This window comes from Acomys minous (assembly GCF_964271855.1).
Source record: "Acomys minous genome assembly, chromosome: 13".
Classification (NCBI taxonomy): domain Eukaryota; kingdom Metazoa; phylum Chordata; class Mammalia; order Rodentia; family Muridae; genus Acomys; species Acomys minous.
In genome coordinates, this window is record NC_140495.1 from 72,358,264 (window position 1) to 72,372,860 (window position 14,597).

The 14,597-nt window shown below is 40.6% G+C and overlaps 1 protein-coding gene across 6 annotated transcripts in view; it reads right to left on the bottom strand.

Moving 5' to 3' along the window:
- The window catches only part of COL19A1 (collagen type XIX alpha 1 chain), a 324,524-nt gene that overhangs the window by 92,911 nt on the left and 217,016 nt on the right, over positions 1-14,597 (bottom strand). For all 6 annotated transcript variants that reach the window (XM_084755183.1, XM_084755182.1, XM_084755181.1 and 3 more), the window contains one exon: positions 13,249-13,302. In XM_084755183.1, the coding sequence (XP_084611309.1) occupies positions 13,249-13,302 (54 nt within the window). The remainder of the gene's footprint in view (positions 1-13,248; positions 13,303-14,597) is intronic.

Below are 14,597 nucleotides of genomic sequence, written 5' to 3' on the forward strand. Positions count from 1 at the left end.
TACAACATCATTACACCAATTATGGTAGAGAGAAGCTTCCTGGTTCCTGCCTCTCACTCCCGGTACCAGATATTGTCTGAATTTGATAAATCATTGCTTTTTATAAGACAATGTTTATGGGAAAAGCCAAGTTCATGCTTGTTCATTTTGGCTTCACTTATACATGTCTACAGAAGGAGTAAAGAGCTTGCTGCTTCTGGATTTGCAGAAGACAGGTCCCACTGATTTAGATTAATCTGAGAACTTGGCAAGTCAATTGGAAGCAAAGCTGTAGGGAGCCCTGGCTAAGTAGGAAAGAGATCATGGGTGGGACTGTGACTAGAATTACAACATATGAAATTGTACTATAACTCTGAGAAAAAAATCAATAAGGCTCTTTAGACAGAAACGATTTGAGAAAGCATTGTTTTGTTTTAAGGAAACACACAGATCCTTGGGGGCTAAAGAGATGTTCGGTGGTTAAAAGCACCTGCTGCTCCTCCAGAGGGCCCAGGTTGATTCCCAGCACACACACTTGGTGGTTTTTACAACTCTCCACTTCCAGTGGATCCAATGCCCTCTTCTTCTTTTTTTTAAAATATATTTTATTAATTTATTCTTATTACATCTCAATGGTTATCCCATCCCTTGTATCCTCCCATTCCTCCTTTTCCTCCCTCCCTCCAAATGCCCTCTTCTGACATCTGTAGGCACCAGGTATATACATGGTGCTCATAGATGTATGTATGTACACAAAATTAAATAAATATAAAATGAAACATCAATCTTTTCTTTTGTCTTAATATTTGCTCTCAATAGATTTTTTTCAGTGTCTCTTGATATTTACTTCTGTAAATTAAATGGTTGTAACTTTACAATGGGCCATTTTATTGAGCACACATCTATTGCAAATTATAGTGAAGGAAGAGATGGTGATGCTGGATTTCTCTCCCACAATTATGCATGTAATGTGTGCATGTAAATGCAAGTGTGCACGCGTGCGCACGCGCGCGCGCACACACACACACACACCACATGCTCATGTTTAGTGCCAGAACAAAACAGCACTAAAAAATAAATCCCAGAAACTCAACTATCAAGAAAGGATTTCTGGAACCAGAAGACTCACTGAGTGTTCATATTTGGAATCCTAGTGGGACACCCTAGGAATGTGGCCAGACACTTCATATTAAGCCACATTTGAGGGCTGATTGCAGGAGTGACATTTTATTCATATGTTCTAACTATTCTCTGAGTTATGTCTATATCTCTACAAAGAATCCTTAGTTGATATTAAGTCTTACTACCACCTCAGATATAAATATTCTAGGATAGTGCAATTCTTTTTTTTTTTTTTTAATGTATTAGTGTTCTGTCTTCATGTGCACCCGCATGCCAGAAGATACCTTTATAGATGATCATGAACCACCAGCTGGTTGCTGGGAACTGAACTCAGGACCTTTGTGTTCTGGAACCCTCTGGAAGAGGAGCCAGAGCTCTTAACCACTGAGCCATCTCACCGGCCCTGGATGATGTGACTCTAAAGATTCATGTTTCATAGTTCACAGTAGTTTGACAAGTATCTGTATCCTTGTATTTTCTAGGATTGCAAAGTGGTATGATTGCAAAGGCAATAATCTAATCAGAGCTCATGACAGGTCAGTAAAGTGGGTATTTTTTTATATTACCCACTTGGCAGATGGGGAAATCACCTGTTTTTTCCCCTCCACACTACACACTGAAACAACGACAGAATCAAGTATAAACGGTATTCTATTCTAATACACTCAGGGCAATTTACAAATAATAGATTTATTTTCCCATAATTCTTGAGGCTTGGGAGTGGAACATTAAGGTTCTGGCCTCTGGTCTGACAAGGATCATCTTATTGTATCCTCACTTGGAAGAAGGCAGAAGGCCAAGCTAGCTAGCTAGCCACATGCTGGGAAAGCTTCATTTATAAATTGCCTTAATCCTGTTAATAAGGTCAAAGGCTAGCAGATTTAGATTAACCTAAGAATTTGAAAGCAAAACTATGGTGAAGCCTTGGTTTAATCATCTCTCCAAGTGGCCACCTTTTAATATTGGAAATACAGGTTATCGAAAGGATACATTAAAACCACAACATAGGAGTATTTATTATTGCCGTAGTTGTGTCAATAACCCAGTGAGCGCTATCCTTGTTTTATATGTAGCATAGGATTAAATAACTCACTCTAATGCAGCCAGGGAGAAGAATTAGGTTTCAATCCAGGCCTTGCTTGAGCCCACAGACTTAATCTTTTAACTCTTTCTCTTAAGCTGGCAGAAGAATGAAATCCCAACCATCTTTTAAAGCTATTTAAAAATATCCAAATGGGGTCATTCTGCTGTAAAATATGACAAGATCCTTTGATACGATAGAGGATCAGTGAAGGCCACACAGGGCCAGCTCTGAAATCTGCTGTAGCATTTCAAAGACTTCAGTGAGAGGAAGAGATCGAGGGGAAATCGCCAGAACAGATTCAGAGAGTGAGCGAAGGGAAAGAAACAACAGGGAGACAAGGAAACCATTGAGGACTTAGAGACGAAAGACAAGACAAGGGAGCAAGAAAAAGTGGCCGTGAAGGGAAGCACAGCAAAACTGTGACCTCAGTCAGCAGCAGCAGCTGACAGAGCTTGTGAGGCTAATAACAGCAGCGAGGGGTAGGAGGTCTCCACGCTGATGCCAAGGTAAGAAAGAGAAGTAGAGAAATAACCCTTTGCAAAGGAGGCAGAAGACAGACTCTGTAACCAAATGAGCAGCATCACCTGGGGAGAATTTTGATGATCTCAGACTCCTGTGAGCAAGAAACTGCAGAGAAGATTGGTTGTGAAGTGGTCACACAGAGAAAAAGAAATATCCTTCTAATAAGACCACAGCAGAGCCACTGTGGTCTGTCCCGGAGGAGAGATTGGCACACATCCACACTGAGGGAAACTGAAGGCTTCCTGATGTATCACAGTGTTCTGGTTTTAACATTTTTTGGGGGGAGATTTCCCCTATAAAAGTTAAACAAAGTTTGCAGCAGCCACATGCTCATTCTAGGCAAATCTCTGGAACTTGTCCTGTGGCAAATGATGTTCAGTGCTCAGGACCATGATGCCTCAGTACTGTTATTCATGATGATCACTGCTATGGCTGACGATGCTCAGTATTAAGTACTATGTACTAAGTACTACCTTCAGTACTATGACCCCTCATGTTCTCTTGTCTCAGCCGCTTTGCCCCATGGAGGCACACACCTGCACCATAACCTTTAAAGAGCTATGGCTCTTGAGGGCCTTGATTTGAGATCTTCCCAGCTCCCCCGGTTCTGAGAGTGAGAAGAGCTTTGTGGTTAACAGGTGAGAGACTGTCATAGAGGCAGCTTCTGGATCTTGAATGAGAATTTTTCTCATCAGCCACTTTGGACATTTTTCAGACTTGTTCCTCCGTGTATTCCAGGGAAGTGCTCACTGGCGCCAGGCTTGTCTGCTTCTGGCCTGAATACTGAGCTGTGTAATTGAGGGAACTCAAGCATAGGCAGTTCACGGTTGTATGAATAAGCAAACTACTCAATATGTGACCTGATTGTTTTCCAAAATTGCGCAGTCCCTGGTTTCACTTGTCATTTTAGAGCAGGAGTGGGAGGATAAGGCTGGGACAGTGAGCACTTTCCATGGATACAATTAATCCATTTAATGAAAACAGATTGTCTAAATTAGGCTATGAATTGCAAACATTTTTAACCCTTTGCAGTCCAAGGCAGGAAAGCATCACTTTGGAAGGTGCATGTTTTCCCAGAGAGCAATCTAATTCATCTAAGCCTCATTGCAGCCTTGATAGAGGAGTACTTCTTGACTGATGCCCATGGCAGGAAACTTAGAAAATGTAAATGATCCCTCCCCCTAATACTGTCATTCTGCTGACCCATCCATGAAATGTTCCACACTCATCTCACTGCAGTAAGACCCGAAAGAAGAAAATAAATATTTGTCATCTTCCTGCAATATAAGGAGCAGCAGGAATCTTTCAAGTCCTTGCCACCCACAGAAGCAGCATCAGTGGTCCAGTGCAAGGTGATAAAAACCAGGGGACGTGAAAGCCGCCAAGCATGGGGATGTGTGAGAATAATTGTTTGTATCCGGCGGTGTTCCCAAAATATCACCATCAACAAAAGCCACACCTTGGGAACAGCTGTGCCTCCACCTTCTTGCCTGACCTCCGAGGACCTCTCCACACACCACCCAAATCAGGAATAAAGTTGACTTCCAAAGCCCACAGAGGCAGCTTCCGTCTATCAGCCTTGGCGTTACCATTTACTGCAATTAAGTGATAACATTCATTCTGTTTAAAAGCGTTGGGAGAATGACAAGGCTTGCTGTGCAGAGAAAATGCAATTTCTAAGGTACACTGCTGAGACTCAAGATAGCCAGCCTGGTGTTGGTTGTTCTCACGCAGCCAAGTAACAGACAGGCTACATGCACGTGGAAAATTAGAATAGTTGGGGATGTTGTGGACTGTGGTAGACCAGAGAAAAGCTGCAGGTTTTATTTTATATGGAGATAAATTTTTACTTGTTTTCTCCTTCATTCCCATATTGTATTACCAATAAACCTGCAAATGACAACTGTGGCTCAACTGATCCTCTTTGTGACATTAAATATACTCAGAGTACTTTCTAGGGGGAAAGTACCTGATGATTTTAGCTTAAAAAATATTTAGCCTCATTTCACAGAGGATTTCTGGAAGAGTGAACAATGATGATCCTGGGAATAAAGCCATGCTTAGTGACAGTGACCTTTATTAATTCTTCAGAGTGGGTTTTTAAAATGAGTTTGAAATACTTTAAGAATGCTAAAGGGTACAGAAAATAATGATAAAGTCTTTTAAAATATTTTATTTATGAGTGTTTTATCTGCATGTGCACATGCCTGCCAGAAGAGGGCATGAGTTTCCAGTATAGATGGTTGTGAGCCACCATGTGGTTGTTGGGATTAAGCTCAGGACCTCTGGAGGAGCAGACAGTGCTCTTATCCACTGAGCCACCTCTCTAGCCTTTGATAAAGTCTTAAGAACTTGGAGGTAAGGTGCTTATGGGCCCCAACCCCTAACTTAGTAGCAATGGACAATTGATAGATGCTAGGAAAGAGTCAGGTTTTTTTTATGGGGGTAGCCTCTTTTATGGGGGTTCATATGCCAATGGATGGCCCAACACCCACTATGGATGCTACAAATTATTCTTGAATTTTTAAGAAAAAGATACACTTATCTGCGAGGTGGTTGGGGATAGGAAAGAGTTAGGAGCAGGATTCAGAGTTGAATAGGATCAAGATACATAAGTTCTCAAAGAACTAATAAAATATAATAGTAAAATGTCTCACAAATCCACAATATAATATTGTTATCAGATATTAACCATCTGCTACACTTGCTAGATCTTTGTCCTATTTAACAAAACTAGTAGATACATCAGATGTTGCTTCACATATTATTTTCTACAGATTTCCTTCAGTCCAAACTCCCCATGACAACACTATATCCATTCACATAGCACCTCTTGGTCTTTCATCCTGCTAAGCCAAACTGTAGCTGTGCAGGAAAAAAACTGATGTATTGATGTCACGGGTGGAGCTGAGTCTCTGTTTGCTAGAGTCTTGCTAAAATAGAGATGGTCTTTTCCTACACACACGCGCACACACACACACACACACACACACACACACACACACACACACACACAAACCCAACAGTAAAGCTCAGTGCCCATTTGGCATCTTTTGGTGGAGCTCTCAAGCCAGATGGGAACTATACAATTATTTCAGAAACAAGTCCCATTTCTGACCATAAAAGGTTCTAATAAATCTGACTGGACTTGGCTTCCTTAAGCCTTAATATTTACTTAACAAAAAGTGCATGATTAATTTATGCACTGGTCCAACTAACTACAAGTTTAGTCCCCGCAGACCAAGGATTTCAAATGTCTGTGTTGCTGTTAACGGAAAGAACACAGCTCAGTCCAAATAGTCAATATGAGCCTACATGGGGATGAAGGCGACCGCACATGAGGATGAGAACTCTTTTGCCACTGTTTAGCTTTAACCAGAAAAGGCTTAGCATCAAGGAAAGGGTTAACAAGGTCCACTAAGACTGCTGGTCATAGGGAGAAAAAGAAATGGGAAAGCAGATCCTAGAGCTGGTGCTTGAAATCTCAACCTGACACCCAGCTGCCTCACAAGCATGCCTACTTATTCTGTGGTCACAAGGTGACACTGGAATTTTAGCAATGTTGACAACAGCTGTTTTGTCTGGAACCATGACCTCAATAAGGGACAAGTGGTAGTAAAAATAATTAATGGGTCAAGTTCTCCCCCTCCCCTTTTTTGTTACATACTGTGTGTCTGTATTTTTAAATCTATGCATGTCATCTTATTTTTCAGTTAAGTAATGAAATTGCTATCCCTTTGGCTCAAATAAATGGTTAGGTTTGTTTTCTCTGTAGATTTTGTCATTAAAGTGCATGGCCTCTAGTCACTTGATAGATGGAGGAGGCCGGGGTTCACTGCTGAAATGAACAGTTAGAAAAGTTTTGATGAGTTGGAAGCTTGTAAATGAGCCAGATTGCCAGAGTCATCATGAGCCTCAAGATGCGCACAGTTATTAACATAGGATGTGTTAATAAGAACTAACATTGAGCCAGGCGTTGTGGCCCATGCCTTTAATCTCAGCACTTGGGAGGCAGAGGAAGGCAGATAGCTGTGACTTTGAGGCCAGCCTGGTCTACAAATCGAGTTCAGGACAGCCAAGGCTATACAGAGAGATCCTGTCTCAACAAACTAAAAAAACAAAAAAACAAAAAAAACCTAACATGGAAGCGGATATTTTGTGTAACCTGCCCTATTCAATAGTCCAAGTGTTTTAGAGTGCTAACTAGACCCCAGTGCTGGACACATTGGCATCCTACCTTTGCACTCTTGATGCGTTTTTACAGGGTTAGAGATGAAGGACATACAAGTGAAGGACAGTGGTGGATGAAAGGTTCTACAGTTCTGTGATGTTTTGAGGGTGCTCATTTGCCAGCTATGACTGATCATCTGACCTAACCCGTAGCCTATTAGAAAGAAAACACCAGGGTTAGAGGGATGGAAAAAATGACCGAGTTATATGCGATGGAATTTCCATCTTCAATTTAAAAAAGTGTGTCCAGTATTCACACCAAGGTTGAAATTAGATGGGCTATAATCAAAGTTGTGTCCTTTTTTTTTTTTTTTTCTTCTTGGCAAACAGGTCTATTGTCTGTCTGCTTAAAAACAAAAAGTGATGGGCTAAAGATCAAGTCATCTTCACAGCAATCAATTGAATCAGGAAAAGGATCATTTCATCACATGAAAACAACAACCCAACCAGAAAACTAACTACTGATTATAGAAATACACAAGCGTGAGATTTAACAAAAGGGATCAGTGACCTCCTCAGCTTCTTCCATTTCCACTTGTACCTCTCACTGGCTCCCACTCTTACAAGGCCTTGTGTGATAAAGGCTCCTACCCCCAATCCTTTTCCTAAACCATGTTTTCAGATCTGATCTATTTATTGAACACATTCAGCGTTCAGGTTGGGAGGCTCTTGTCCACTGACCTCCTGTGGCCAGTCCCTTCTTGAATCATGTCATTGGCCAGAGATGCCTCCTCAGGCCACCATGACCAGAAGAACATCACTTTATCCCCATGGAGAGTCTCACATCATACCAGAATTGCTTTCTCTTTTATTTAATTGCTTATTACCCACTGCTATCTGCTCCCCTCCTAACAATAGAGAGTAACTATTAAAGCACAGATGTATCTGGTTTGCTGCTTTGCTTTTTGAAAGTGCTTCAAAAAGCACTATATGTACACAGTTTATGGTAGTGGTTAGAAGATTAGAGCCCAGAAATCTCGCTTTATAATTTGCCCTTAAGTTGACAACTTTCATCTTTCTCACTTAGAAGAAACACTTGCTGCTTCTTTTTGGCATCTCAGCAGCAGCTGCACTACCATTGAGATTAGAGGCCGTAGTTAAGTAAAGTAAGTGCTGTTTGAATAACCCTTTGTGATACTATGGCGGTCAATCTGATAGCGCCATATGGGTAGGCGCTCCTGGGTAGGTGCCATATGGAAATTGGATACAGTGGTTAAGGAGCTGATTTTTAACCCTAAGGAAAGTAGAATGAGACAGTGTGAGACTTGACTCAAAATGGGGGAATAACCAAAAACTTGTAAATTCCTTATTTTTAGAATTTGCTTAATATTTTTCCTCCATGTTGAACATAGGTAATTGAAACCACGGAAAAAGAAACCACAGCTAAGGGAGTACTGTGGAAAATGAATGAAAATTTGCCCCTTAAATTTACTTTTGTAATGGCATAACATGATGTCTAATCAGTCACACCCTTTAGGATCATGTAATGATTCTTGCTTTAAAGGTAAATGAAATTATTTTATAGTGATATTCACATTAAAGCTTAAACAAGATGGATGTACATATTTGAAACCCAGATTGTTGGCCTAGAAAATAGGCATTTCTTTGGCATGAGCTCCACAAAGTTAATAGTTACATCGCGTTTTACCATACATGGGCATCTAGAGATCCAAGAGCTAGGGCTGAATTTTCAACTTAAGAAAGTATCAAGCAGATGTTAAAAGCTACTGTTGATGGGATGCCATTTATACTCAAAGTAAAAGAGAAGCAGAAGTGTCACAAATCATGAAAACATAATTTATTTGCTGGTAATTAAACCCCAAATATGTAAAAACTACATCCATATGTGCACATTCTCCACCTCTTTAGGAAGCTTCTTTGCCTAGAAATTTTCCAGTGAAAACAGTAGAGGGCGCTGCTGACCCATGTTACATATTTCTTCAATTTTTGTTTTTTCAGCCTAAATTGCTCGGCATTCAAATGTGACATATTTGAGCCTACTGCTGAATTCTCACACCACAATAATGAAACAGTGCACAGAAACAATGCCAGAAAGAAAATAAAGATGGTTTTAAAACCATTCCGGTGATAGAAAGAATAATACCACATTTTAGAGTTAACGTGGCTTTTAATCAATGCTCCTTACAGAGATGATAAATGAGAAGTGCAGCTGACGTCACGGGGGTAGGCTGTTACATGCTTCCCTTCATGGCTCATTAACCTCCCTGGCTTTCCCTCCTACCCCAACCCATTTCAAAGGATACTTACAAACTAAGGCATCCCAAGTCTCGTGATAGTAATGTAAGGTCACTATTTTCCATTGCACACACAACTAAGATCACCAGAAAGCTGTTTTAGAAAGATGTTTTCATTAGCGTTTAAGAGCAGTGGGAGAGACTCAGAGGAGGTCACGAGTAATAAAATATAGTGCCTCTGATGTGGGTAAGCCAGCTCCATAAGCCTGAAGGAGACTGTGAAGCTGCAGGAGAAAATAGCATTGAATGTCCTGTCTCAGCTGTAGTGGTGACTTGGAAATAATTTCTCTGTCTCTTCAAGGGTGGATTTATGTAGATAGATTAAATTTTTGTTGGCTGGATCTTGAGAAACTCAAAGAGAAAAAAACACATTAGTCCCATCGTAGTTTAGGCCAACAGCCTTCCTCAGGGAAGAACACATGCAATACCAAAGGATCAGTAATACTAAATCTACATACACATATCATTATACAGACGGAGCAGGTTATGTTTAGGACTACATATGTATATATGTATGCATATGTGTTTATAACAACAATTAATGAAAAGAAAGGCCAGGCATTTGGAAGAGAGCAGGGAGCAGCAAATGGGAGGGTTTGAAGGAAGGAAAGGAAAGGGGAAAATGATATATTATAATCTCAAAAATAAAAGGGCAAGTTGGTCAAACTCACTTAGGAAATGTGGAAGCGTTCACCTCTGTATAGTTAGGTCTGTTGTTGAGAGGAAAACTGTGCAAAATCATTTAAAGAAACATGTCCAACAAAAGGGAGTGAAGCTACCATTGGCAATCGACTGCAGATTACATGTATGAACGGCAAGTATATCTTCCCTGAAATTAATTATTTTTTTCCCCTGGTGATAAAATGGAAACGTGTGCAAGCTAGTCTGTAGTAATAGATGTGACCTTCATGTATAGTGACTCACAACTTAGTAACATTACTTCAGCAGATCCAGCAAATGTCCTGGTTGGTTATTTTTGTCAACCAGACATTATCTCAGAGCCATCTGGGATCAGGCAACTCTAGCGGAAGAGCTGCCTCACTTATATTGGCCATGCTCATGTCTCTGAGAGGCTCTCTCTATTAAGGATTGATATGGGACGACCCAAGCCCACTGTGGGTGGCACCATCCCTAGGCAGACAAGTCTGAGCTGTCTAAGAAAGCTATCTGAGCATGCCGGTGGGTGACTCAGCAAGGGGGTGTGCCTCTGTTGTTTCTGCTTGAGTTCCTGCCCTGACTTCCTTTGACTGTGACCAGGATGGGTAAGCCAAATAAATCCTTTCCTTCCGAAATTGCCTTTTGTCAGAGTGATTTATAACACTAACAAGCAAATAAAGATAGTCAATATCTCCTTCTAGAAGTCTTCCCCTAGAATATTTAATTTTCTTAAAATATTAGTTACTATGACTTTGTGGGGTACATTCCTTTCCATGTACACACACCTACATACACACCACAACACACACACACACACACACACACACACACACACACACACACACACACACACACGCTCATTAGCTAACCCTAAAGTTGTAGAAAATTCTTATTTGTAAATGACATGTCTTTTGGTATAAAAATTTCTTAAAGAGGTGAGAAAATAACAAGTTTGGCCTCGGAACAAAGAACTGCAGGTAAAGGATAGGCTAAAGCAGTTTAATTATTTTGAGCTGCCCCGGGCCATCAGAGACTTTCCCTCTGTTCCTTTCCTTTCATCTTCATTGACATTCCACTAAACAACAACACTACCTTTGATTTAGAGCACACCTCTAAACCCCCAAAGGGAAGAATGTTCTCCTGAGGACACTGAGGCAAGTACTCCATTATCAAAGGCTTGCCTAGTACTTCTGGGAGACTTCCATTCCCAGATTCCTTTCTGATAACCAAACTGACTAATGCTATTAAAAATAACTGCTCAAATATAATGTTATGGATGTTCCAGGTATTCACCCAAGGGATATATTGCTTAATGACTATTTGATAGGAGGTAAAGTTAATTTTTTTCTTTGTTTTGTTTTTACATTTGAAGTTGTCATAAGCCATTCTCATACTTGCTTTAGGAACCCCACAAGCTGGGCCACAGCAGTGAGTCACATACCATCTCAAAAAAATAAAAATTGGGTTTAGCTTCCTACCACCCTTTCTTTTAGCTGCCTTATTCCCTGTTATGAAGGAAGACTCCTGTAACATAGGATACAGTGCTAGAAAAGACAAAAAATAATTTAAAAACAGTCTAGATTGTTCTTAGCCTACCTCTCACTCTATATGGAAATAATATCTAATAGCTCCACAGGACAGCCAGGCAGTGATAACAGCCACCCTGCAGAGACCGCAGAAGCAATAAATAGCTACAGTCAATCTTGCTTGCTGTCAGCAGTCTGCTTTCAGTATGTTGCTAGAGTGACCATCAGTGAAATCTGGCCCTGGCCCTCTCCAGTTTAGGCCCTTTGTTTACTTTCACAGTTTTCCAGGAATTCATCACTGTATGCTTCTGGCTGTGCCTTGGCTGTTTGTGGCGGGTCGCCTACCTCTAGCCGGCAGAGGTTGTACACTGTGCATGTCTGTCCACATTGTCTTCCTTCCTGGGGAGTGGAGGCAGAGGGGCTAGCTTGTTCTTCCCCCTGTCTTTTACTCAATCTGCTTTCTTTGCTGTAAATTCCTCCAGGAAGCCAACTATATTATCTTCACTGAATTCTCCTCCTCACCCCAGATTTCTCTGACCTGAACTCAAATCTTCTAAAAAGCAAGGACAGCGACTTATTCAGTTTCTTAAGTCCAGGTCCAGTTAAATATCTAGTAGGACCCTAAATAAATGCTGGTGAGAGACTTGAACAATGTGAGTTAGGTCAATTAGGTTTTGTTGTTGTTGTTGTTGTTGTGTTTGTTTGGTCAGGTTTTTTTTTTTTGGATGAGCTATTTATTTAAGTTTAATTATTATGACCCTCAAAGGATTCACTGTGAATACTCTCTTCATTCTAGTCATTTGGGAAACAGCAGTTCTCTTTGGGGAGGACCTTACATTTTAAAAAAGAAAGTGTCCACTGACAAAAAAGCACAGGGAACCAAGTACTGTTCTTTTCTCTTCAATATTGTCCACAACTACACCGAGAGTGGGGAAGGCATAGGCCACCAGGTTATCTTACGGTGGGAACAATCTCAAACTGTTGAAAACCGGATGTATCCCAAGATGAAGTTTTGATGATGTTTGTATGAAAAGAACGATTTTAGTCATTCAAATGAATCAGAATCTCCATAAATCACAATTACTAAGCAGAACTGAACTGGCTCAGGCCAGTGTTTTCTTCTTAAGCAAATGCTGACCTATGTATAAAACCCTTTTATAGTCTACAATAACTTTTTCCTTTTCCCCTAGACCAACAAATTGGCTATTTTATTATATTAAGAAGTTCATAAACCATTTTTATTCCCAAAATGAGATTTAATGAGCATTCTGAATCAGAACCATAGCCGAGTGTAAATGCTAATACTTAAAATATGCACGTACCTCCCACAAACACTGTCACAATAGACTGAAACCCTTGCAGCAGAGAATTCTAAATCCTTTCTTGTGGTCACGTGTTTCTTAATCTCCTAGCTCTTCAGTAAATAATATCCATCAGTCATTCCAAGTTCCAGCATATGCATTTTTTGTTCCAGGCATTTGCCAGTTTAGTATGCCTTCATGATCTAAATTCCTGCTCAGAGATGCTTGTCTTGAAGAAGCCCTGACAAATGTTTAGAGATGACAGAAAGGTTTCCCCTTGCCTGTTAGGGCATCCCCACTTTCTTCTTCAGAACACAAAGTAATTACTTAAAATGTTATAAAGTGCTCTCTATTTTGTACCCCCCCCCCAAAAAAAAGTACAGTAAAAACCAACAAAGTTGATTCCTGCCCAATTCAATTCATGCCCTCTTGGTTTTTTTCTAATCAATATTAATCAACTCCAAGGCGTTGCTGATAGCCCAACCCACTTGAATGGATAAAGGGATATAAAATGAACGAAGTGGAAGCAGGTGTGTTTATTTTTGTCATGTGACCACAGACTATTTACTTACCGGCGGTCCTGGGGGTCCAGGGTTTCCTGGGGGTCCTGTTTTCCCTCGTCTTCCCTTGAAACCAAAGAAAATAGATTAAGTGTTAGGACTTAATTCCATTTTAACACAACGATATTTAGCAGCAATATGGAAGACAGTAAAAAAAAAAAAAACCTAAACCAAAACAACTTCAAGTCCACATGGCCCTTGACCATCAGTGAATTTTGAATTTGTGCCCTAGTTCTCCACGGTCACCGTGGGAAATGCATGCGCTGCCAGAGATGAACAGACTCTATCTGCTGTTGACCCACTCAGGCCACCTTGACACTCCGGCAAAGTCAAGACAGTATGTGAAAGATGACTTAAGGTCAGTGTTTTATCTGATGACTCCACACTTTCATTTCAAATAAAAAGTGTCATTTAGGTGAAATACGAACTTTTTCAGGGGCTGGAGAGATGCTGCCATGGTTAAGAACCCTGGCTGCTCTTAGAGAAGACCCAGGTCCGGTTTCCAGCACCCACCTGTCAGTTTACAACCAGAGGAGGATCTATCACCCTCTGCTGGCCCCAAAGCACACTGCAGATACATGGTGCACATCCATGCAAGCAAACACTCAGGCACATAAAATACAAACAAAATCTCAAGAAAGACGTTTCAAAGAGGGTCTGAATTCTAATTTTACCGGAGGTATTCTAGGACTACATTGATCAGCTAAAAACCTGGTTAAGAATCCCAGGGCTCACAGCCATGAGTTTGGATTTCAGAATCATTTCCAGTTATTCTTACATTTACTAAAATTTGAAAAGCATTGCATCGGTAAGATTATATATTCTACCTAAAAATATGAACTAGCTCTTTTCTTCAGTCCAGACAAGTAAACCAAGTGCATGATTTTTACATGTTTATCATTATTGTAGCTCAGTGTTGACACACTCCCAAATTTATAACCATCTGGATTAAAATTGCAGGGGCCAGAAACACAGGCTTATGCTAATATGCTTAAGTAACTACCTGTCTAATATTTATGTAAAAATAATTAGTTGCTAGTATTATTTTTCATTTTATTTGCTATTGTAGTATAGGTGTTCATGGTGGGGTGCATATGCCACGGCGTCTGCATACAGGTCTCCCCTTTCACCTCTACATATGGTTTCCTGGGTACGCACGGAATCCTCTCACTGGCCCTAGTTGTTTGATTTTTTGTTTTTATTTTGTTTATTTGTTTTCCTAGACAGGGTTTCTCTGTAAACAGTCCTGGCTATCCTAGAACTCGCTGCCTTCTGTCTCACAGAGATCTATACCTGCCTCTGCCTCCCAAGTGCTGGGATTAGGGGTGCGTGCCACCACCGCCCCGTTCTAGTTACTTGTT